This window comes from Carcharhinus amblyrhynchos, chromosome 14 (assembly GCF_965287045.1).
Source record: "Carcharhinus amblyrhynchos chromosome 14, sCarAmb.v2.hapA, whole genome shotgun sequence".
Taxonomy (NCBI): Eukaryota; Metazoa; Chordata; class Chondrichthyes; order Carcharhiniformes; family Carcharhinidae; genus Carcharhinus; species Carcharhinus amblyrhynchos.
The window spans coordinates 52,477,315-52,503,370 of record NC_137337.1 but is presented as its reverse complement, the minus strand read 5'-3'; the positions used below and the strand labels follow the sequence as shown (position 1 = coordinate 52,503,370).

At 40.4% G+C, this 26,056-nt stretch overlaps 1 protein-coding gene across 10 annotated transcripts in view; it reads left to right on the top strand.

Moving 5' to 3' along the window:
* Nucleotides 1-26,056, top strand: part of akap6 (A kinase (PRKA) anchor protein 6) — a 503,941-nt gene that overhangs the window by 330,136 nt on the left and 147,749 nt on the right. For all 10 annotated transcript variants that reach the window (XM_080202862.1, XM_080202863.1, XM_080202861.1 and 7 more), the window contains one exon: nt 25,772-25,920. In XM_080202862.1, coding sequence (XP_080058988.1) covers nt 25,772-25,920 — 149 coding nt within the window. The remainder of the gene's footprint in view (nt 1-25,771; nt 25,921-26,056) is intronic.

Below are 26,056 nucleotides of genomic sequence, written 5' to 3'. Positions count from 1 at the left end.
CTCCATACCACCTCCATCCAACCTCATACACCCGTGGTGTCTTCATGCCATCTTGTATCCTTAATTTCATCTCCATTGCCATTCACTCAGTAACAGAATGGGCAGGTCTCAGGAGCTATGTGGAGATGCAAATGAATTAAATATTGAACAATCCATTCAGTTGGCAGTTTTGATACTTCAAAAACATCTCTTAGTCAAAATGTGAACCCAGCACCTCCAACTGAGATGAGATTAATAAGTTTTGAGCTTTTGAAATTTAGCCAAGCGTTCAGAATGAACTCAGCTTTAATAATAGCCCTTGAGAAATGTCAGAAATTAAGCCCTTTTGAAACTGTAGGAACAAATGATTTTTTTCCTAAGCTATGTTAGGTAGCATGTCAAGCAGTATACCTCAGCAGCATATTTTTATACTTTACCTGATAGTTGGAGCCTTTTTCATTTTTGAGGAGTTGTGGATGAAATAAGATTACATCATGACATTTAAACAGACCTTTTGCATCCTTCAAGAGGATTTACATCTCCTCCATCAATTCATGATTTCCACACTGCAGGTTAAAATTGCTGGAACAGCCAAAATGAAATGTGTTTGAACTCAACACTGAGTTCAAATGCCCTTCTAAGTTTGAGTTTCCCACATGTGTGAATCACGTTTCACTCCTTTTCCCTGCCAATTATGTGACATTTTAATCTTTATTATCTGCCTGTCCATAAAGGACATTGATAATAGTCTGGACAAGTAAATTCACTAGAATGTAGCTGTTATAAAAATAAAAGCACTGTTTGAACATTTCAGAATTGCTTTCATTAATCATGAGCATAACAAATGATCAACATTGATTGCAACGTGATTGTAACATCTATATCTTCACAACAAGCCTCACCACAGCGCAAGTGTGGATATTGAATGAAATACTAACTTAAAGAATTGTGTTCCTTCTTTACACTGCTGCCATGTAATCTTATTAAGATCTAAATTAGAAATATAAATGTTCTAAGATTCCTTACTATTTCCAGCAGCAGAAAATTAAGAACAACTTTCTCTAACCGACAGGTTGGGATAGAAGGTGTTTTAACCAGTTTTTTAATTTGATCCTCCAGAATTTGCTAGCGTGTCTGGACCTTTATTAATTGTGGCCTAGCTCCTTGTCAGGAGACTGTTAGAGAGCGTCTCTGTCACAGTGAAAATAGCAGAAGTAGCTGAAAATCCAAACTCCTTCCCCCGCAAACATGGCATTTACTATTTTTGTTAGACTGGGGTGGGGGAATTTTGCACATGCATTTAAAACACCAGCTTCACTTCAAGTGAGATTTTCTTGAAGTGTGAACCCCAACAGTGCAGATTAGACCTAATAAAAAAGGGTTTGAACTTCGTGGTTTCATTTGAATAGATGGGGAACCCCTTTGGCTATGATCCCTGGACACTCTTGGAAGAGGTAAGGTTCCTTTTGCTGGTGGTCAGGTGCATTTTGGAATAGATCAATTGCTCTTTGGAATTGTTAAAATTAGGGTAAATATGTAAAAGTGCATAACCTCAACACTGTCCAGTTCATTGGAGCTATCAACAGACATGTCAAAATGAGCTATTAAAACATTCAGGAGCATCTGCCAAAGGGAACTGTCAAGACATTTAAATGTCCAGCCCTCTAAACATAAAAAAGTCTGGAGTATTAAAGACATGATGGCTTGCTTTGCATTTTATTAACATAAGCCTGAAGACTTTAATTATTGAATTAGAGCTGCATGATTGATTTTGCAACAATCCATTATCAAGTAAGGGCTCATGCCATTTCAGAGTTTGATTAACAGCTACCAGTGGATATAAACTCTTTGATATGAGATGAATACCAATGCTTGTTATTATATGGTTAATGCATTTGAATGTATGTTTTTAATATGGAATGTGAATATAATAAATGGGGTTTTTATAAATGAGAGTGCCTAGAATTGTATTTTATCTCTCCTCTGCATGAGTCTTGATGCCTGCCCATGTTGGATATTAGGCAAGTTTGCATTGTAACCATAAGGGAAAAGGGTGGTAAGTGGGAGTCATGATTGGCACGAAGTTATAAAGTTGGGTCGAGGGGCATAGATTGACATGGAGGGCATGAGGGGTTGTGCTGTAGATGGAGGGATATCGATTGGCATGGAGTGAGAGGCATTGGGATGGCTGGTGGGGCATAGTTTGGCATGAAGGGCCATGATGGCTGGGTGGGAGCTTGAGTTGGCATAGATGGGGCATGGAGAGTGTGGGGGGTGGAACAATGAGGATTAGGGAGATGATTCATGTTTAATTATTTTTAAAACTTTGGTCGCAATGCTGGAGACCTTCCACCCGATCTGCTCAGACCCAATAGCCTCCATCCCTACCTTTTAATCCAACCCCCAACCACCCATTCCTGACTGAAAACTCAACGTCCAGGCAGCCATTTTTGAAGGTCGTGCTCACTGAGCTGAGAATTCTCTCTGCTCACCCAACCTAGGGGTGAAAATTTGAGCTGTGAGTTCAGATCTCACTTCTGCATTAAATCTAAGCTACAATTCCTGTGTGGTACTGTTCTGCATTATTGGAGGCACTGTCATCTGCCCTGTTGTTAAAGATCCTATGGCACTATTTGAACAACCGCTGCTGAGTTTTCTGCAATGTCCTGGCTAACATTTATCCCACAATATCAGTAAACAGGTGATTTGGCCATTATCACATTGCTAGTTGGAGTGCTTTGCTGTGCATAAATTGGCCACAGTGTTTCTTACTTTGTAACAGTGACCGAATTTGAAAGGTACCTAATTGTCTGTAAAGAGCTTTGGGGCATACTGTAGTTGTGAATAGTAAGAAGTCTGACAACACCAGGTTAAAGTCCAACCAGTTTATTTGATAGTAAACTCACAAGCTTTCGGAAACGTTGTTCCTTCATCAGGTGTGGTATCAAAACAGCGTTTCCGAAAGCTTGTGGGTTTATTATCAAATAAGCTGGTTGGACTTTAACCTGGTTTTGTGAGACTTCTTACTGTGTTTACCCCAGTCCAACGCCGGCATCTCCACATGTTGTGAATAGTGCCATAAATATGCAAGTTACTTATTTCTTTTTCTTTGCATGATCCATTTACAATAACATCCTTTTACAATAACTTAAATGAAAAACATTGCAGTCCTGGGTTTCGTGTATTTATATTTGATTTAATTATTGTCACATATTAGTATACAGTGAAAAGTATTGTTTCTTGCATGCAATAGAGACAAAACATACAGTAAATAGAGAAGGAAAGGAGAGGGTGCGGAATTTTATAGTTACAGTCATAGGAGGGTGTAGAAAAACATAAACTTAATATGAGGTAGGTCCATTCAAAGTCTGTGGCAGCAAGGAAGAAGCTGTTTTTGAGTCGGTTAGTATTTGACTTCAGACTTTTGTATCTTTTCCCTGAGGGAAGAAAGTGGAGGAGAGTATGTCTGGAGTGCGTGGGATCTTTGATTATGCTGCCTGCTTTTTCGAGTTGGAAAGTGTAGACAGATTCAATGGATAGGAGGCTGGTTTGTGTGATTGTCTGGGCTTCGTTCACAAGCCTTTGTAGTTCCTTGTGGTGCACTAAGGATAAGTTATGATTAAAAAGTACAAAGCACTCCAGTTGCTGAGAACAGTGGAGACTGGTGGAAATGGGATATTTGTCAGCCTGAAGACTGCTGAAAGTTTAAGTAGGCATCACTACATTGGGAACAATTTTCTGAGGCAATTTCTTTTCAGTTTTCATCTTAAACTTGTTTCTGACTGCTGTAGAAATATGAGACCACTGGGATGCTCCGAAAGCTCGTGCTACCAAATAAACCTGTTGGACTTTAATCTGGTGATGTGAGACTACCTACTGTGTCAACAGTGTGGAAGGCCTGGGTATGGTCAGGCAGTTAAAGCCCTAAAAGATGCCAATGCTGGAAACCCAATTTGATCCCGCTCACTGCCAAGTTTTACCAGGACCCTATGAGAGGCTAATGGAATCCCCCCATGGTGCTATCAAGCCAGAAATTTAAATAAACAATTCAACCTTTAAGCTGAATTCTGACTTCAACAGCTAGCGATTGGATTTTCTGAGCTGCATGGAACTCACCAAGGTCAACAAGGCAAGTAAGCAGCAGGAACCCATTTATCATTGAAACTGACAAGATTGAAAGCCTTTCATCAGTGAAAGTACTGGGCTGCTGTACTGCTTGTGCAAAAGGCTGGTGCTCACAGCATTTGTCCAAGAAAGGTGACCACCAAATAGATTAATGAATGAATGTTTATTATACAGAGAGTGAATTTAAAGGTTACCATACTCCATGTCTCCAGAACTAAGATTCACAAGCTTTTACCTGATGTACTGAATGACTCACATGATCCTCCGAGAGCCGTCACATCTCTTCCCACTTTAAGTTCTCGATTAACACATTTCAATAATGATGAAACTATTTACCATATTATACAACAGACGGATCTTTTATTAGGTACCGTCTTTTATTAGATAAGTCAGTCCGGGGACTTTGGAAGCATCATGATTCACAGTCAGGTGCTCCAGCCGTAGAAGTAACTTCAGTTTGAACCTCAGTGTGCGGACTCTCAATTTGTGAAGGTGCTTCAGTTCAGATAACTTTTCCGATTTCCACTGAACATTACTTGGCTCTTCCTCGGGTAGCTTGCTGCTGCATTACTTCTGCCCAGAACTGACAAGTATACTGGGGCGACTGACGCACTGGATCTGTGTGCAATTCTCTCCTCAAATGGTCCTTTACCCCTTTGCTTTGGGGAATTATTTCATATGGCTGGATAGATTGGGACTTTTTTCTCTGGAGCGTAGGAGGCTGCGGGGGCAATCTTATCGAGGTCTATAAAATAATGAAGGGCTTAGATCAGCTAGTCAATTTCTTTTCCCAAAGATTGGGGAGTCTAAAACTAGAAGGCATAGGTTTAAGGTGAGAGGGGAGAGATACAAAAGTGACCAGAGGGGCAATTTTTTCACACAGAGGGTGGTGAATGTTTGGAACAAGCTGCCGGAGGTGGTAGTAGAGGCGGGTACAATTATGTCTTTGAAAAAGCATTTAGACAGTTACATGAGTAAGATGGGCATAGAGGGATATGGGCCAAATGCGGGCAATTGGCACTAGCTTAGGGATTTAAAAAAAAGGAGCGGCATGGACAAGTTGGGCTTGACTATGGCTCTCTATGACTCTATGATACTGGTCCTGTTGTGGCCACAACTGTTCCAGGGTTCCAATTTGGACCAGCACCAAAACTCTTTACATGTACCAAGTCATTCACCTCGAATGCTCTCTCTGTTTTTGTCGAGTCATGATGTTTCTTCTATGCATTCTATTTTGTGCATTCTCTACACTCACTGCTAAATTAGGAAATATGACATCCAATCTTGTTCCACTACCTCGGCAGGTCTAATACCTGTGGTGACATGAGGTGTTGTGCTATAGATGATCAGGAAACAAAACCATTGGATTGTAGTGAGGCTGATGACTGTTCCTTCATGAATGTTTGGATGTTTGGATAGCTCTTTCTGCCAGCACTTTTGAAGCAGGGTAGTACAGTGCAGTTCGAATATGTTAAACATCATTGGTTCTCATGAAATTTGGAACTCTTTGTTACTGAAAACAGTGCCTCTAAGAGATATTAGCATCTTGGGCAACCTTTGGTGGCAAGCGTCTATAGCAATTTTTAAGTTACTGATGAGATCGTGGATTTCATTGTATATACTTCAGAATTGTTTTCAGCATTATTCTCAACACTATGTACTGGAATTGGATTTTTTTTTTGCTGGCCCCTGGTAGGCTCTGCTTAGTTTTGCATTTACTCTTATTGAAGGACTAAGATGCAGCTTCCCTGAATTTACACCTCTCCTGGGAGTGACCTCCCCACACTGGGAGTATTCTTCATAGCTCCTGGTCTATGAACCAAATTTCCTATACCTTTGCACTGGTTTTCTCTGAGCGTCTTTACTTTCTGCTCGTTACTTTCTGCACCCTACTCCTCAGTGTCATGACTACCAGCGGCTTTCCACCAATCCTGGTGCATCCCGCCAACTGGCACGTTCTGCAGCTCCATTGACTCCCTTTTGGCATTCTGTAGGCAACGTCTAATGCCTTCCTCAAATTAATCTCTGCTTCTGCTACCGATAACCTCATGATGGTCCACTTTTCCAGCTTCCACCTTAAACACATTAAAGAAGCAGTCCCCTACTGACAAGCCCTCCGTATACACAGGCTCTGCTCAGATAAGGAGGATCGCAACAGACACCTCCAGACACTGAAAGATGCCCTCATAAGAACAGGATATGGCGCTCAACTCATCGATCAACAGTTCTGATGTGCCACAGTGAAAAACACACCAACCTCCTCAGAAGACAAACACGGGACACGGTGGACAGAGTACCCTTTGTCGTCCAGTATTTCCCCAGAGCAGAGAAGCTGTGACATCTTCTCTGGAGCCCTCAACGTGCCATTGATGAAGACAAACATCTTGCCAAGGCCATCCCCACACCCCCACCTTGCCTTCAAACAACTGCACAACCTCAAACAGACCATTATCTGCAGCAAACTACCAGCCTTTGAGAGAACAATGACCATGGCACCACACAACCCTGCCACTGCAACCTCTGCGATACGTGTTGGATTATCGACACGGATGCCATCGTCTCACGTGAGAACATCATCCACCAGGTACATGGTACATACTCTTGCACCTCAGCCAACGTTATCGACCTGATACGCTGCAGGAAAGGATGTCCCGAGACATGGTACACTGGGGAGACCATACAGATGCTACAACAACAGATGAATGAACAACGCTCGACAATCACCTGGCAAGAATGTTCTCTTCTTGTTGGGGAACACTTCAGCAATCACGGGCATTCGGCCTCTGATCTTCGGGTAAATGTTCTCCAAGGCAGCCTTCATGACATACGACAGCACAGAGTTGTTGAGCAGAGACTGATAACCAAGTTCCGCGACATGAGGACGGTCTCAACAAGGATCTTGGGTTCATGTCATTATATCTGTAAGCCCCACGACTTGCCTGGGCTTGCAAAATCTCATTAATTGTCCTGGCTGGAGACAATACACATCTCTTTAACCTATGCTTAACGGTCTCTCCACTCACATTATCTGCACCTTTTAAGACTTGAATACCTGTAAAGGCTTGCATTCCAACCATTATTTTGTAAATTGAGTTTGTATCTTTATATGTCCTGTTTGTGAACAGAGCTCCCAATCATCTGATGAGGGGATGGCGCCCCGAAAACTAGTGGCTTGTGCTACCAAATAAACTTGTTGGACTTTAATCTGGTATTGTGAGACTTCTTACTGTATCTTCCCCCCATCTGTAAGCTCCTCAGTTCAGTCCTTCTGATCGCATAGTAGGACCTCAAACAAAGAGTTAAAGGTCCAGTGGGATGACAAACATCAAGTGGGCTTTCCCCCAACACAGTACACCTGTAAAAGCTATATTTACACAATCTTTTAGAGAACAGGCATTAAAATGATAAAAATACCTTGAGTATTTTATGTATCACTGTGACATTCCTAAGCAAACAATTGGCCTTAGGAAGATGCAGTTTTAATAATAGAGGCTTGTATTCAATCCAAGTCTCTCAGTTGAGCTATTTATAGTTTTCTTGAGAGTGACATTACCTTCTGTTACCTGTCTCCATCACAGCATATCAAAATGCAGAAATATTTTGCCTTTACTTTGACAGGCTTCCTGATATAACTGGTTCCCTGAGGTGCTTTTCTAGAACAGTATGGATAGCACAACAGCCATACCCAAGAAGTGAGTGGGGCCATGATTAGAGTATCAGTGTCAATCTAACTCACTTCTCAAATACTTTTTACAGTCTTAAAGTAGTTCCTCAGGGTCACGTTCAAGGCCCAAGTCATCTTCTGCTGTTGCTTCAATTAAGAGCGGCATGGTGGCACAGTGGTTAGCACTGTTGCCTCACAGCGCTAGTGACCCAGGTCTGATTCCCAGCTGGGGTCACCTTCAGTGTGGAGTTTCACGGCTTCCCCATGTTTGTGTGGGTTTCCTATGGGTGCTCCGGTTTCCTCCCACACTCCAAAGGCATGCAGGTTAAGTTGGTTGGCATGCTCAATTGCCTATTAGTGTCAGGGGGATTTAGTAAATTTGTGGGGATAGGGCCTATGTGGAAATGTTGTCAGTGCAGGCTTGATGGGCTGAATGGCCTCCTGTACTGTAGGGATTTTGTGATCAATGAACCTACCTCCACCATAAGGTCAGAAGTGGGGATGTTCCTTGATGATTGATTGATCAATGTTGAGCACCATTTGTGACTCCTCAAACACTGAAACAGTCTGTGTATACGTATGTAGCAAGACCTGGAAAACATTCAGTCTTGGGCTGATAAATAGCAAGTAACACTCACCTCATACAATTGCCAGGCAAAGACCACCTCCAACAAAAGAGAATCTAAACGTTGTCCCAAGCTGTTCAATGGTGTTATCATTGCTGAATCTCCTACTTTCAACATCCTGAGGACTGTCATTGATCATAAACTAATCTGGACCAACCACAGTGGCTGCAAGTCAAAGGCTGGGAATTCCTTGGACACAACTTACGCTTTGACTCCTGAAAGCCATCTACAAGGTACAAATCAGGAATGTGATTGAATATTCTCCACATGCCTGGATGAGTGCAGCTCCATCAACACTTCAAGCATGACACAATCCAGGACTAAGCAACCTGCTTGATTAGCCCATTCCTTCAGCATCTGTTTCTTCTGTTACAATCTCACAGCGGCAACAGTGTGTACCATCTAATTCACCAAGTCTCCTTCAACAGCTCCTTCCAAATTTACAACCTCTATTGCTTAGATTAACAAGGGTACAGGAGTACCAAGATCCACAAATTGCCCTTCAAGCCACACACCATCTTGACTTGGAACGATATCACTCTCTTTTCCTTCACTGTCACTGGATCAAATGTATGCTACACGGATTGCAGCGGCTCACCAGCACCTTCTCAAAGGCAGCTAGGGGTAGGCAATAAATGCTGGCCTGGCCTGTGATGTCCACATATAAAAAAAAGATAGGGTCGTGCCTTGTTCAGTCTATAAACTGTTGGACTCATTTGAACACAGTAAAAAGTCTGACAACACCAGGTTTTAATCCAACCGATTTATTTGATAGTGAACGCACAAGCTTTCGGGGTTAGTCCCTTCGTCAGGTGAATGGAGAGTCATCATGACTATTATCGACACCGCAAACTGCCGGAAATAACGGCATACCCACATCAGGACTCATTTGAGGCAGGGATTATTCATGAAGGGGTACAGGATACATGAGAAATGATATGGAGGAGAAAATTGTTAGTAAAGGAAGGGACGTTGCAAATTAAGAAATGTCTGGGAAGGGGACGGAAAAAATTTATAGCAGTGTGAGGTGAGTGTGTGAATAAACCAGGATATAAAATGCACTGATTTGCCTTCACTTGTGATCAAATTTCACAGAGAGTGAAATAAATGATTGGGATATACAAACTAAAAGAAAATTTAAAATGTGAAATTGTCATTAAAATGGAATCATTTGACATTTGGATCCTAAAAATAGATAAAGGAGAGCGTCACTGAGTTCATGGTTAAAGAGAAAGGATTTTGTGGAGGATTTGGAAATCAGGGATGACGATAGCACAAGTTTCCCAAGGACAATGGGAAGAGGGCTTGAATATTTAAAAAAATGAGGGGAGAAGGAGAATCTGGTTTCAGGGAGATTCTCTTGGGGATAACAGAGCTGAGAAAGATTGGAAGGGACAAGAGCAAGCCGTGGCATACTTGAAAGCTGGGACGAAGCCAACACATGATGACATAGGGTGGAATCTTACCAAAAAATAGCAAAGTATCCGGATCTGACTGAAAACCGGCGTGTTTCTCTTCAGAGAAAACAGGCAGATTTTCTCTCCAGATTTTATGGCACTTTGCTAAAGAAAAAGCAGGGGGTGTGTTTGACGCACAAAGATGTTGGCAAAACTAGTTCCAAAAAGATTGGAGTGCCCTTATTTAATAAAGACAGGGGTTGGGGGGGGGGTCTATTAACGATGAGCGGCCTAATAATTATATTTAAATGAGGTTCTTTTCCTTCCTGGGTGTGAACCTCACAACGTCACCGAAGAGGGGTGGGGAAAATCGCAGAACACGATCTCTTTGCAATCGCTTTTCTATACAAACATGGACCATAAATCGCCCCCATTGAAAAGCAATGGAGTTTAAAAAAAGGTGGAAGAGAGAAAATTAAGATGTGAAGACACAATATTCTGAAAAGTAATTTTGTGCAGAGTGGATGAGGGAAATGGATATGAGAAGAATTGAACATTGAGAGAAATTTGAACTAAAGTTCCAACAGCAGTGAGAGAAAATAGTACCAGAGGTGGGCTGCAGTGTGGAGAAGCAATGGTCTGGGGATTGAAACTCTGTTTAGGATGGCTTTGTGCTCTGTGGTTCTGCACATCCATACTAACCATTTGGTGCTATTTGGGGATTTAACTGGGTTTAACCCTGAAAAGCAGTGGACATGGGTCAGATGGGAGTTTAAAATGTTAGAAACCTGAATCCCAATCCAACCTGCTTCTAACTTGCTCATTTAATGGAGGTGGAATGGAGGAGGACCAATAACTATTCCTTCGAGGCAGAATAGCAATTTAAATCTTTCTAATGTGCCTGACATCCTTGTGTTGATCATTGATCTCAAATTTAGCTCTGACTAGGCCTTGGGAAATCAAGCAGCTTATCAGCTGAATCCAGCTTTCCTGCCACAGTCAAACAACAGACCCCAAACACTTCCACTCTCCACCCTGCTCCATGATCAGAGCACCATGTCCCCTCCCCTCCAATCCCCGTCTCCAGTCTCCCACTTGGCCACTGACCTTGACCCCTGACATCCCTTTGCTCCCAGCCACTGACCATCAGGACTTCATCCTCCAACATGGCTGATTTTCTGCTCTAGAATGAAGGATAGAGAGAAAAATATATCACCTCACAAAGAAGTAAAAGATATTGATTCCTAGAATGCAGTAATAGAATTTCTCTCAGGTTTGAAAGAATGATTTTGTTGTTGATCTTGTTGTTCTCTTTGGAACTTGTGGAAATCTGAAGTGTTCACAGTCAAATCCGACAGCTCCTTCCAAACTATGAGAATGAGGCAATTAAATTTCAGGAAGTAACTATTTATGAAACAGACATAGCCAAAAAAGGCTTAATCCTTTCCATAGGAAATGAAACAAATTCCCGACGGTTGTTGCAATAAACGCTGTAAGTGAAGCTTCAAGGGTTAAGAGTCAATTATGCTTTTAATGAAAGTTACAAACCTTGAGTCTGGTTCCTCAGGCAGACATGCAACAAAACTGTTAAGGCAAATTTCACCCCCTAAAAGGAAAAAAGATCTGATTGCCACAAAATGCTTTCTTTAAAATAGCCCAGCACTACCCAGATGGAACATACCCACTAGGTTAAAGAAAATGTAAAAGAAACATGTGTTAATCCTCCTAAGGGGACCTTACAGGGATGACATGATAGCTCCATACATCTTTGTTTCCCTGCCTCAACCAATCTAAAAATTTTAATGTGTACCCTCTAGTTATATTTCCTTATAACACAGCGAGACTGTTGAGCAAAAGATGCTGCAATGGTGCATGAAGTAATGATGAGCAAAGGTGGAAGCAATATGTGTTGGTGTGAAAAGCTTATCTTTGTTGCCCCATTACTCACAGATTTGTCAGAGATCATGTAAGCAAGTCATGAAAATGCAGCATCGAAAAATAGAGCAGTTTATGATCACTTTTTAAAGAATTGTTTCATTTTAAGTCTGTTTGTTTTAAATCTAAACACCAGACAGTAAAGAGCAGCACTGTGGATATACTCCTTTGTTTGATTCTAACAGCTCTGTCACTGAGGGGCTGGGCTGAAACCTTCATACCTGTGCATCAAAGTGCTAGCTTTGTTGCCATGACATCTCATTTACTTTTATTTAAAATATCTCCTCTGTAATATTAAGATAAACAGTAATCATTTTTAAAAGAAATTAAATCTTACAACAAAGAAGCAAAACCTAATTTTCTGCTTGAGGTGTAGGAAAGTATTATGTTTCTTCTGGTCTCCCAGAGATTCAATCTAATTTGATTCTCTGTCGTTTCTAAATAAACACTCTTAAAACCTTTCTCATCCTTGGGAATAAGGATGATAGGGGTAATCAATATTTCTAGCATTTTAATTAAAGCTGTTAGTGGAATAAATCCATTTAATTATCCGTTAATGAAATACAAGGTCACTTACCTGACAGAGACTCTGAAGGTGGATTATTAGACAGGAAATAAAGCAAATAAACTCCATGTCAGAACCATTTAGCTGTTAGACGTAAGGTGAACAAAATCTTTCAGAATTTTTCATTTTTTAAGGTTTTCAACTTTCACATTATGAAATTGAATATTGTAGAAAACAGCTATGAAAAAATGGGTGACCTCAATTAAAGCTTTCTCTTGCAAGTGATATATTGCAGTCATGAGAATTAAACCATTGATTTTTAAGTTGATAAGTCTTAGATATGCCTTTTCAAAGAATAAAGCCATCTTAGATTGACTTGTATTAATCTCAAATGCACCAAAAAAAGGACAGAGTTCTGATATAACACCACACATCCATCACAGAGCATCTCTATTATTAATAGGACATTGGTTAAAATTCTAAAGCAAGGCAAACTATCTCAGCGGAAGTATAACAGATTTTAGACACATCCGAAATATGTAATGAAAAAATAAAATGTTAAAAAAACTCAGCAGGTCTGTCAGCATTTTCAATAAAACTGTGGGATAATCATATTAGACTGAAAAAGTTAACTCTGTTTCCCTCTCCACAGACACTGCCAGACCTGCTGAGTGTTTTCCACCTTTTTCTGTCATTTCAGATTTCCAGCATCCACAGTATTGTACCTTTATTTCAGAAATATGTAAGTTGCTTGTGTGCAATAAGTCGGTGTACAATGCACTGTGAAAAAGGGTTATGTGTTCTTTGCTACCTATCCTTTAATATAGGTAGGAATATTTCAAAACAGTTCCTTTGTTCTTGCTGGACTTCATAACACTGTCTTCCTGTCAGTGAAGTATATCTCTTTATCCCAGTTTTCAGACTGATCTTTTCTTTTGTCTTTCATTAGCGGGTATTAAAATCAATTTCCCTCTATTACTATTCCTACTAACATACTGCAGGCTTTAAAAATCAATGACTTGCACTATCTCTGTTAAAATGCTCTTTCCCTGTAGACATTCATTTATTCTGCAATATTCTGTTAAATTTAGTCTATTATGTTGGGAAAGGGGTTTTCAACAACGTTAGGTGTAAGAAGGTGCAGGGTATTGGTCTGCAAATCAATATAATTCATATTTCTTGTAATATTTAAATAGTGCAGTCCACATCAGCATTGAGAATGCTTCATTAGTCATGACAAATTTTAATTTTAGAGTAATTTCTTTAGGTTAAAAGTGGATGGATATCGGACTGTACCTGTAAATCGGGCAATATCTATTTTACGGTCATGTCATGAACTAGTAAAGAGTGGCATCGATTAGGTATAGTTATCTTTGTATTTGCATTATGGATTCCTGCAAAATATTCCAAAAGTGCTGTTCACTTCCCAGTAGCCATAACAAATCTCTTTGCCAATTTGGGAGATCATTTGAGAAACAGAATTTATTTTATCCTCAGTGTACTCTCATATTGAGAATTTTGGCTGTGACAGTAGGATCAGCTTTTTACATTACATCAAATGCATTGCTAATTAAGGTTTGCATGTTCATTAAAGCTTTGGCCAATGTTAATTACGTATATTAATGGAATCTTGTGTAACACCTGCCTAAAGCGATGGCCTTTAATCTTTCAAATATCTCAATTGAAGCTGCTGTTGTTGTGAATTTTCCATAATTTGAATTCTGTATACAACCATATAGTTTTCAATCATATTTTGCATATTTTTCCAATGCATATATTAAATGCATGCCTGTAATTATAAAATTCTGAAGAGTTTAGTAATGCTTGTCACTGGAGGCACTGATCTTATTTTTATCTCTGTAAAATATATGTTACATTTACCATCTGTTTCTCATATAGTCCTTTCCTGCTTGCTTAATTTCCATGGAGTGTTTTCAAATGCATCGCTGCTTGCTTTAAAGTGAACTTTAAGACATTCTATTCATTGTTTCTAAGTGCATAAAGCAGAAAACATTTAAAATGTTATTACTAACACTAAAGGAGGAAATTACTTTTACACAATGTCTGTTACTATACCTAGTAAATGAGTTGCTGTTGTGTTTATAAACCATGCAAGGTTTTCTAAGCACAAGAATTCACCCATTGATTTGAAGATTTCTGTTTAATTTTCAAACTGTAATTCCATATTCTGACCTTGTGTTGATGTTTACAAATCTGATACACTTCTATTCATTTCCATCATTTGTAAAGATGGAATTATTAAATATTGGGCAGAATATTTGTAATTATTGGCAGGTCTTGTAAGAGTATACTTAACTATACAATTGACATAACACTGTAATCTTCAATGATGTATGAATGATTGATGTTTACATATGCTATCACCAGAGTACATGTTAGAGCTTACAGCAATCAGAAAATTCATTGTAAGCATACAGAGCAGGGTATGAATAGTAAATTATAATGGTTCCTACTGGTAATGCTTTACATAGCTTTTCTGATTGACAGAATACCCAACAGAGAATCCACAAGGGACTTCCAGTTCAGGAACTTTCTTACAGATAGTAAATTGGTGTTGGCATGCACACAAAATAAATGACATGATTCAGCAGATTTCAAATCCGAATCTAAAACTCTGGAGACAAAAGTAAATATTCATCAAACAGCTCAACTTCAGATTGATTTTATTTTGCATCAGCAGCACTCTGTTAGTTTTAAGCCAGCCTCGGAAACCAGGCCCAGCAAATTTATACCATGCACACAGGTTAAAATAAATTAGGGGACCCAGTAGCTTGCAATTGGAATCAAAAAATCTGAAATATGGTACATTGAAGGGGCCACTCATTATTTATTTTGTTGGGGTAATAGAGTGCAGGTAAGGTGCTATCGAGCAATAAACGTCATATGTTTTTGATCCTAGTTCTTGAGATTACAAATTAGTCATTACCTAACAGCAAACTTCTAGCTCAGTTGTCTCAGCTGTTAATAGATTGTCATTGACGTAGGCCAAGATCTTTTGTCCTTGAGTCAGTGGCAGAGTGGAAATTGGAGTGATTTCCACTACGGGAGCAGGATGGCTGACCACACATGATCTTATGCTGTTCAGCGCATTACCTATGCATCTGTACCCTGTTATCTTATGGGGTCAAGGGTCCAGGCCCTATATTTAAAGGGCACCAGGAAAGCCTGCACTAACCCTTCTACCTTTGCCTGGCCACTGCTCCACCCTTCTCCACTAATTCTTCCTCTCTTCTTTGGTTATCCTCCATGCAACTTGCACTGCCACCACCTGGCCTCAAGCATAGGCTGGCATTTACAGGTGTTCTCCAAAGAGGACCTGATGGCAGCAACTCACTGTTAATCCTAGAAGTTTACTTCACCAGGTGCAAGCCACTTGTAAAAGTAAACATTTTAATTTCTTGCTGGCAGGAAGTTAATTTGGAGGAGGAGCTTAATTCTGGTGAGTTAGCTTTTTAATATGCATGCATGACATGCCAATGGATGCAGAAGGGCTTCCCGACAAAGCTCATTGGGAAGCTTCACTTGCCTTTAACTCGACTTTAAAAACCAGTAACTTAATTGCTAAGGTTCCTCTCGTTGTCAGGAGTTTAGTCACATGCCAAATTAAGTTCCCCCACCGGCCAAGCTTCCCAATGCTGGCAGACTGGGGATATTCTGCCCATGGTCCCTAAGCATGCAGTGCTTAAGCTATTAGCAGGGACAATGTTTTGTTTGCATTTGTTGACAATTTAATGGTAATAGCAAGAAAATAATTTTTTAAAAATTCTTTAATTAAAAAAGAGAGTTTTTGTGTGTAAATAGCAAGTGTACATTTTAGATATGAAGGCTAAGTTGCATATCCAAATATTTAAGGAAGTTCTGTGAGAGCTAAAGTGTTTTGAAGGCCCAGCAGACTCACTGAATGTCTTTGAAAGCTGGTTTGATGTTGCACTGAAACTCAAGCAGTGTAAGACTGCTACCTCCAGGGGTCAGACTTCACTCTTTTGTGAACTCTGACCAGCACACAATGGTTGACTTTATGCTGCAGCCTCAGCTTTGCTCACCTTTAGCAGGAATTGCTTTACAGTATAAGTACTAAAACCAAAGTCACACCACAGAGTGAAGAGACATATTTAAGATTTCTTTGTAAGGAATTATATTGTCTTATGCTCTTGATTCTGTCAATTTTCACAATCTATCTAAAGTCCAATATTAAAAAGTTTATCTTAACTGTTTTGTCCTTTCATTGAAGATACAACATCATGGAGTTTTTGAAACAGTTTGTATGTTGTGCAAGTAAAGTCTACTCTATTTTAGTGTGATTAGCTGACTTGTCAGTAAATCTATTCAGGCCTGACTAATATTCTAACAATCGAACAATTACCACCTTAAACATGAAGTAAAGAATGTGCTTAAATGTTCAACATGGCCTTTGGTGCATTATGCCATAATGAAGAGATAATTGTGTGTCTCATGATATACTATCCCACTCACTGGACAATATCAAACTCCTGGTGAATATAATAGTGCAACTTGTGCCCCTCCTATATGATCCCAACGCAGAATGTTGTGACAAAGCCTGGGCAGTAACAGTTGTGATTAATTCTTTTAGAAGTCTGTTCTGTTAAGTGTGTAACTTTACAGGACATTTTCTTGGTACAATTTCACAGATCAGCATCATTCAAACTCTCCCCCTCTAGTTGCTCACATTACAAAAACTAATTGGTCAATTATCTGCTGGAATCCAGTCAATAGGATGTCAAATTCAAAAGCTCTTAACTTTTCTGCACAGTTTATTATGGTAAACAGCAGACTTTTATACATATTAGTGACCGTAGGCTGCTCTCCCCGGTAGTGATTTAACTTGAGGATCACCACACCTCAGGTGAGGGGTAAGGTTGAGAAAGTTATCATGGATAACCACAGTTGGTACAGGAATTGAACCCACGCTGTGTTGGCTGTGCATCACGAAGCAGCCATCTCGTCAACTGAGCAATTTGACACCTCCCACATACATATTAGCTCTGTGGCTGTTGTAAGGAAATTACTTGCATTTTCCTGAATTATGAAAATTAATGCTGTATTTGACAAGTGCAATCTTATAGTTGGATGGTACTTACATTAGAGGAATGCATAAGGGGAAAACACTCATATCTAATAGGAGTATTCTGATTAAATAATATCTTAAAGCATATGATATATAAGGGAACTGTGAATAGAACATAAAACAGTGAAAAACTACAGTACAAACAGGCCCTTCGGCCCACAAGTTACGCCGATCATATCCATACCTACCAAGCCATAGAACTATCTATAACTCCCAATCCCATTAAATCCCATGTACTCATCCAGAAGTCTTTTAAAAGACCCCAGCCAGTTCATCTCTACCACCACTGACGACAGCTGATTCCACTCACTCACCACTCTCTGAGTGAAAAACTTACCCCTAACATCTCCTTTGTACTTGCTTCCCAGCACCTTAAACCTGTGTCTTCTCGTAGCGACCAGTTCAGCCCTGGGAAATAGCCTCCGAGAATCCACCCGATCTATACCTCTCAACATTTTATAAACCTCTATCAGGTCACTTCTCAACCTTCGTCTCTCCAGGGAGAAGAGACCTAGCTCCCTCAACCTATCCTCATAAGGCATGCCTCCCAATCCAGGCAACATCCTTGTAAATCTCCTCTGCACCCTCTCAATAGCTTCCACGTCCTTCCTGTATTGAGGCCACCAGAACTGCGCACATTACTCCAAGTGGGGTCTGACAAGGGTCTTATAAAGTTGCAGCATTACCTCCCGACTCCTAAACTCAATCCCTCGATTAATGAAGGCCAGTACACCATACGCCTTCTTGACCACATCCTCCACCTGCGAGGCCGATTTAAGAGTCCTATGGACCCGGACCCCAAGATCCTTCTGCTCCTCAACACTGCTAAGACTCCTACCCTTGATATTGTACTCCTGCATCCCTTTGGTCCTGCCAAAATGGACCATTACACATTTATCCACGTTGAAGTCCATCTGCCACTTCTCCACCCAGTCCTGCATCCTATCTATGTCTCACTGCAACTTCTGACATCCCTCCAGACTATCCACAACACCACCCACCTTCGTGTTGTCGGCGAACTTACTAACCCATCCCTCCAATTCCTCATCCAGGCCATTTATGAAAATGACAAACAGCAAGGGTCCTAGAACAGATCCCTGGGGCACTCCACTGGTGACTGACTTCCTTGCAGAAAAAGACTCATCCACAACCACTCTCTGCCTTCTGCAGGCAAGCCAGTTCTGGATCCACAAGGCCAAAGCCTTGTGGAATACCTGCTATATTTTGCAATTCAGCTCCATCCATGTGCTCAGAATGGTTCCAAATGCTTCTTCTTTACTGTTGTGAAGTATAGACAAGGCAGAAGCCATTCTTTGCTGGGTAAAATCCTTAACAGTGAATCAGATAATCTGTTTCATTTGATGATGTTGATTAAGGATCATTTAACCCTTTTCTGTGAACGCAGATTGGGTCTTGGTTAGCATTTCAGCACCCCTGAAAATGCAGCAATCCCTCACTGTTGCACACAGTTATCAGCCTGCATTATGTGCAAGTCCTAAAGTGGACTTTGAACCCATGAAATTTGAACTTGGAGTTGAGAGGGAAATCACTGAGTCAGATGACTATGCATTTGATGGCATGACACTATTTACTATTGGTTTGCCAAAATGCAGTTTATCCCAGTAGTAGCCCATAGTTTGAAGCCTGATCCAGATCACCGAGGAAAGGTTCTCCCTTAAAGAATAATGGGAGAGTTGAAAAGTGAACCCACGTGTGAGACTGTTTCAACTAATGGTAGCTGTGCAGGATTGTTAGCTGAGAGTTTGTCTGGTCACTGTTCTAGTTAGGGGTACAATGTTCAGCATGGAGGGAAAAAAAATCAGCATTTCACAATGTAGATAGAATACAACTGAGATTTTTTTTGAAAGATTGCAACTTTGATTATTTTTACTGTGATTTGTTTTGCATTCATGTTGAAGACCACAGTGGCAATATCTTGGGATATAAGCACTGAATTACTCCAGAATATGGGTAAATTAATTGTGTTTTGAACAGAGACTATGGAACACAGTTTGCCTGATTTGGGAATGCTAATGAATGCTATTGGGGAAAGGTTTGTGGTCTGGAGCCTGATTTCAAAAGTATAGAATTGGAACAGAATGGAAAACATTGCAGGTAAAATATTAATAACTGTGAAGGTGGTATGGGATTAACTGAAAAAAATCTTGATGGACTACAAGGTGATTGTTGTAAATTGCTTCTGCCTGTAATTTGCAACAATCAGAGCTATGTGAGAGAGCTGTATTGCTAGAATTAAGTGATCTAAGCCCTTGAAACTCTAGTGACAAAGTTGAATGAATAGTATTGTAATACCAACCAACTGAACACAATTCTGACATTGTAAAATCACTCCTACACTTTGCCCTGACTTGCCTTGGAGACAAGAAATTGTAAGCAACCTTAATTGTTAACCCACTGAGTTTCATTTGGATCTTGCTAAATGTGAGCCTGCCTTCTGTAAAATTATACAGTTGAATAGCACACAAGGGAGTGAGAATACATTACTCATTTTGTGAAAATCTAAATATGCCATTTTATTGATGCAATGCCCACATGCTCACAGGATTCTCAAAAGATAGTATATGACATCCCTGCATTAGAGATTCAGGTGAAAAAGAATATTCTGAGCTATTGATGAATGCTGAACTATTCATGTTTATACATACGAACATACAAATTAGGAGCAGGAGCAGGCCAGTTGGCCCCTCAAGACTGCTTCACCATTCAATCAGATCACAGCTGAACTGATTCTAACCTCAACTTCAATTCATGCTTGTCTCTAATAACCTTTCATTCCCTTGCTGATCAAGAACTTGTCTACTCCAACCTTAAGGAAATTCAAGGACTCTGCCTCAACTTTCTTTTGAGGAAGAGAATTCCAAAATCTACAACCATCTGAGAGAATTTTTTTCTCGTCTCTGTTCTAAATAGACGACTTCTTATTTCAGAACAGTGACCCTGAGCTCTAGATTTTCCCAAAGGAGTAAATATTCTTTGCACATTCACCAGGTCAAATTGCCTCAGGATCTTGTATGTTTCAATCAAGATACCTCTTACCCTTTGAAACTCCAGTGGATACAAACCTATCCAGCCTTCCTCATAAGACAACATGCCCCATCCAGCTATTAATCCAGTAAACTTCTCTGAACTGCTTCGAATAAATTTACACATTTCCTCAAATAAGGAGACTGTATTTAGTGCTTCAGATTTAATCTCACCAATGCCCTCTATAACTGAAGCATAACGTCACTACTCTTATACTTAATTCCTTTGCAACAATCGGTAACATTTTATTAGCTTTGCTAATTACTTGCTGTGCCTGCAATTTTGCGTTTCATGCACTAGAGCACCCAAAGCCTTCTGCACCCCAAAGCCCTATAATCTCTTACTGTTTAGATAATATGCTTTTTTAATTTGTCCTCCCAAATTGGACAAGCTCACCTATTCCCACATTATATTCCACTTGCCAGAATTTTGCCCACTTACCTAAGAATCATAGAATCTATACAGTACAGAAGGCAGCCATTTGGCCCATTGAGTCTGTACCAACCCCACACATTTACCCTGCTAATCCCCCTGACACAAGGGTCAATTTAGCATGACCAATCAACCTAATCCTCACATCTTTGGACAGTGGGAGGAAACCGGAGCACCCAGAGGAAACCCACACAGACATGGGGAGAATGTATAAACGCCTCACAGACAGTGACCCAAGGCCGGAATTGAACCTGGGTCCCTTGTACTGTGAGGCAGCTGTGCTCGCCACTGTGCCACCGTGCCACCCAACCTAATCTACTATCTTTTTGTAGCCTCCTTATGCACTCTTTACAACTTCCTTTCCTACTTATCTTTATGTCATCAGCAGATGTAACAACCACACCATCCATCACTTCATCCAAATCATTTACATAAATTATAAAGTGTTGGGTCCCCAATGCTGATTGCTGTGGCATGCCCTTCAGATCCTGCCAATCAGAAAATGACCCATTTATGCTTACTCTCTGTTTTCTGTTAGCCAGCCAATCTTTGATTCATGTCAATATGTTACCCTAATACAATGAGCTTTTATTTTCCACAATAACCTTTGATATGGCATCTTTATCAAATGCCTTCTAGAAACCTAAGCACCATATATCCACCGATTTCCGGTTATCTGCAGCAGCTGCTACTTTTTCAAATAACTCCAATACGTTGGTTAAACATGATTTCCCTTCCACAAAACCATGTTGACCCTGCCTGATTCCTTTCAATTTATCTAAGGGTCCTGTTATAATATCTTTAATAATAGCTTCTAACATTTTCCCTATGACATAAGTTAAGCTAACTGGCATAGAGTTTCCTTTTTTTTAACCTCCCATCCTTTTCAGAGTAACATCTCTTGTTTTTCGATCAAATGAATCTAGTGAAGTTTGAAAAAGAAAACCAACACATCGAACATCTCACCAGCTATTTCTTTTCAAGCCCTAGAATGAAATCCATCAGGAATCTGGATGTGTCAGCACACAGTCCCAACAATTTTCTCAGTACCACTTCCCTGACAATTACATGCATTCCTCCCTCCTTCCATTTCTTGCTTTACAGCCACTTCCGGGATGTTATTTGTATTCTCTGCAGAGAAGACCAAGGAAAAATGTGTATTCAACTAATTGGCCATTTCCATATTTTCCATTATTAACTCCCCAGACTTGCCTTCTATTGGGCCAACGATCACTTTGTTAACTTATAAAAAATATAGAAATTCTCACTCTGTCTTTATATTTCCAGCTAGCTTTCCGTTATATTCTTAGTTTCCCTTCTTATTAATCTTTTAGTTTTTTTATATATTCTGTCCAATCAGCTGACCTTCCACCCAACTTTGTGCAACTATATACATTTTCTTTAAGATTGATAGTAACTTTTTTGGTGAACCACAGATGGTGAGTCCTGCCCTGGAATTTTCCCTTTTTCATTGGAATGCACCTATTGTGTGTTCTGACATATCCCCGTATATGTCTGCCACTGTATCTCTATTGATCTATCCTTTAATGTAAATTGCTAGTTCACTTTTGCTAGCTCTATTTTCACACCCTTATCATTCCCTATTTAAGTTTAAAATACTAGTCTTACGCTCATCTTCTCTTCCTCAAACTGAATGTAAAATTCAATTTTGTTATGATCGCTGCTGCCTAGAGGCACCTTTATGATGAGGCCATTAATTAACCCTACCTTACCTTGCAATAAGTTGATTTTTCTCTAAACCTAGCAATGACTGGAACACGACATTCTGCACTCTCTCTTGTTTCCTTCTCTATGAATGGTATGCTTTGTCTATATAGCACGCAATAAATAATACTTTTCATTGTATGTTAATACATGTGACAATAATAAATTAAATCAAATTGTTGCACAATACCAGGTCTAAGTTAGCCTGTGCCCTGGCACCAGAGTTTAAATTATCCTGAAACCATCTATGCAATTGTCATCTGCACTCTCTTTGCTGATCTGGCTGTTTCAGTCTAAGGAGAGAATCTTCTGGCTGTTCATACTAGTGGGATCTTCCAATTCTGCCAATGGCACACCCCTGTGCCAGATTTCCCAGAGCAAGAGATACATTCAATGGGAAATCTGTTAACAGCGGCAGGACTAGAGACTTTACTCCCAGCCAATGGCAGGTCATCTCCGCCACCACGAATCATACGGCGGGTTGTGTGGAAAATCCCGCTGTATTTGTAGATTAAAATTTCCCATAGTAATTGCTATATTTTTCTGACCAGCTCCAACAATGGCTGGGATCTTCCTCCACACCCCCAGTGGATTTTCCAGAAGTGGAAATGGCTAGCCATAGATGTGCAGGTTAGGTGGATTGGCCATGTTAAATTGCCCCTTAATGTCAGATAGATTAGCAGAGTAAATATGTGGGGTTATGGGGATAGGGCCTGGATAGGATTGTTGTCATGCAGGCATGATGGGTTGAATGGCTGCCTCCTGCATGGTAGAGATTCTGTTTCTATGAATGGCTGCCAGCGGGATCTTACCATCCCACTGAAGTCAATGGCCATTTGCGCTACTCATCACTGGATTTGCCTTCGACGGGACCAGAAGATCCTCTCAATGGAATATTTGCATATGTCCTTGTATCAAATGGACCATGACAACTGAGTCCTCCCCTTCCCACTGCAAGTTCCTTTCTGGCCCTGAGCAGATGTCCCGAACCTTGGCACTGGGCAGGCAACACAGCCATCTGGACAATCATTCCTTGTTGCAGTTAACAATGTCAATCCCCCTCACTCTGCTGTCCCCACCACCACTATGTTCCTGCTTGCTCTCCCCACTTGAACAATTTGCTGTACCATGGCGCTGTGACCAGCCTGCTCACCCACCTTGCAGACCTCACTTGCATCTACACAAATTGTGAGCACCTCAAACCTCATTGATAATTGCAAAGTCTGAGTCTCCTCCACTATTGTCTGCTTGACCCCTCTACCTGTTTTACTCACAGTACCATTCCCCTGTACCCTCACTGCTGATGAAAATTACCCTATTCTAAGAGATGCAACCATTTTCTGGAACAAAGTGTCCAGGTATTTCCCCCCACCCTTATGTTGGGCAGTGTCTGCAGTTGGGCTTTTAGATTGATGATCCTTATCCAGAACTGTCTTATCGTGGTTCACATTTCCTGTACCTATGTTTGTCTTGGATTGCCTTGGCTTCCAAAAGCTCCCAAATTCCACAGCTGCAACATAGCACCCGTCCTGCCATTGTTACTTGTTATTTAGTAACATAAGAACATAAGAACTAGGAGCAGGAGTAGGCCATCTGGCCCCTCAAGCCTGCTCCGCCTTTCAATAAGATTGTGGCTGATCTTTTTGTGGACTCAGCTCCACTTACCCACCGGTTACCATAACACTTAATTTCTTTACTGTTCAAAAATTTATCTTTCCTTGCCTTAAAAACATTCAGAGGTAGTCTGAAATGCTCCACGGGACAGGGATTTCCACAGATTCACAACTCTTTGTGTGAGGAAATTCTTCCTCAACACAGTCCTAAATCTGCTTCCCCTTACTTTGAGGCTATGCCCCTAGTTCTAGTTTCACCCGCCAGTGGAAACCACTTCCCTGTTTCTATCTTATCTATTCACTTCTTAATCTTATAGGTTTCTATAAGATTTTGGCTCACTCTGCTGAATTCCAATGAGTATAGCCCCAGTCTACTCAGTCTCTCCTAATAAACCAACCCTCTCAACTCTGGAATCAACCTAGTGAATCTCCTCTGCACCCCCTCCAATGCCAGTATATCCTTTCTCAAGTAAGGAGACCAAAACTGTACACAGTACTCCAGGTGTGGCCTCACCAGCACCTTATACAGCTGCAACATAACCTCGCTGTTTTTAAACTCCATCCTTCTATCAATGAAGGATAAAATTCCATTTGCCTTCTTAATTACCTGCTGCACCTGCAAACCAACTCCTTGAGATTCCTGCACAGGACACCCAGGTCCCTCTACACAGCAGCATGCTGCAATTTTTTTTACCATTTAAATAATAGTCCATTTTTCTGTTATTCCTACCAAAATGGATGACCTCACATTTACCAGTATTGTACTCCATCTGCCAGACCCTCGCCCACTCATTAGACCATCTATATCCCTTTGCAGACTTTCAGTTCCCTCTGCACACTTTGCTCTACCATTCGTCTTAGAGTCATCTGCAAATTTTGACACATTACACTTGGTCCCCAACTCCAAATCATCTTTGTAAATCATAAACAATTGCGATCCCATCACTGATTCCTGAGGCACACCACTAGTCACTGATTGCCAACCAGAAAAACACCCATTTACCCCCACTGTCTGCTTTCTGTTAATTAACCAATCCTCTATCCATGCTAATACGTTACCCGTAACACTGTGCACCTTTTATGCAGCATTCTTTGGTGTGGCACCTTGTCAGATGCCTTCTGGAAATCCAGATACACCACTTCCACAGGCTCCCCATTGTCCATTGCACATGTAATGTTCTCAAAGAATTCCACTACATTAGTCAAACATGACCTTCCCTTCATGAACCCATGTTGTGTCTTACCAATGGGACAATTTATATCTGGACGCCTCGCTATTTCTTCCTTGATGACAGATTCAAGCATTTTCCCTATCCAGAAGTTAAGCTCAGTGGCCTACAGTTATCTGCCTTTTGTCAACCTCCTTTTTTAAACATTGGCATCTACTACTTTCCTAATTAACTTAGAATTATATTCTATGCTACAATTTACTGTACTTAAGTGCTCCATATTTAATTATCAATGTATGAAATCCACTGACAACTAAAAGTTACACGTTTCTAAGTACACAAGTTTTATGTGTTTATTTGAATATTATTTTGTTTAAAGTTTTTTGTTACTTTCATCTATGGATCTATCTTAACTCCTGTTATTAGTTACATGCACGTTTTGTTTCCAGGAAGAAATACAGCTTATCAACTTGGAGACCAGGAGAGATGCTGTGGAACAGATGTCCCTGAAGCTTTATAGTGAGCAGTACACAAGCAGCAACAATAGAAAACAAGAATTTGCTGCAATGTCAAAAGTCAATCGGGTAGATACTTACAGGTATAGAAACATGTCTTTTATTTAATTTATCACCACCTGATTCAATTAGTTCATGAAGTATATCAGAAGATTGTAGTTAAAGACACATTAATATCCACCTATCCTTATGGTTTAAATGTATTGTGTTGTTCTGTAG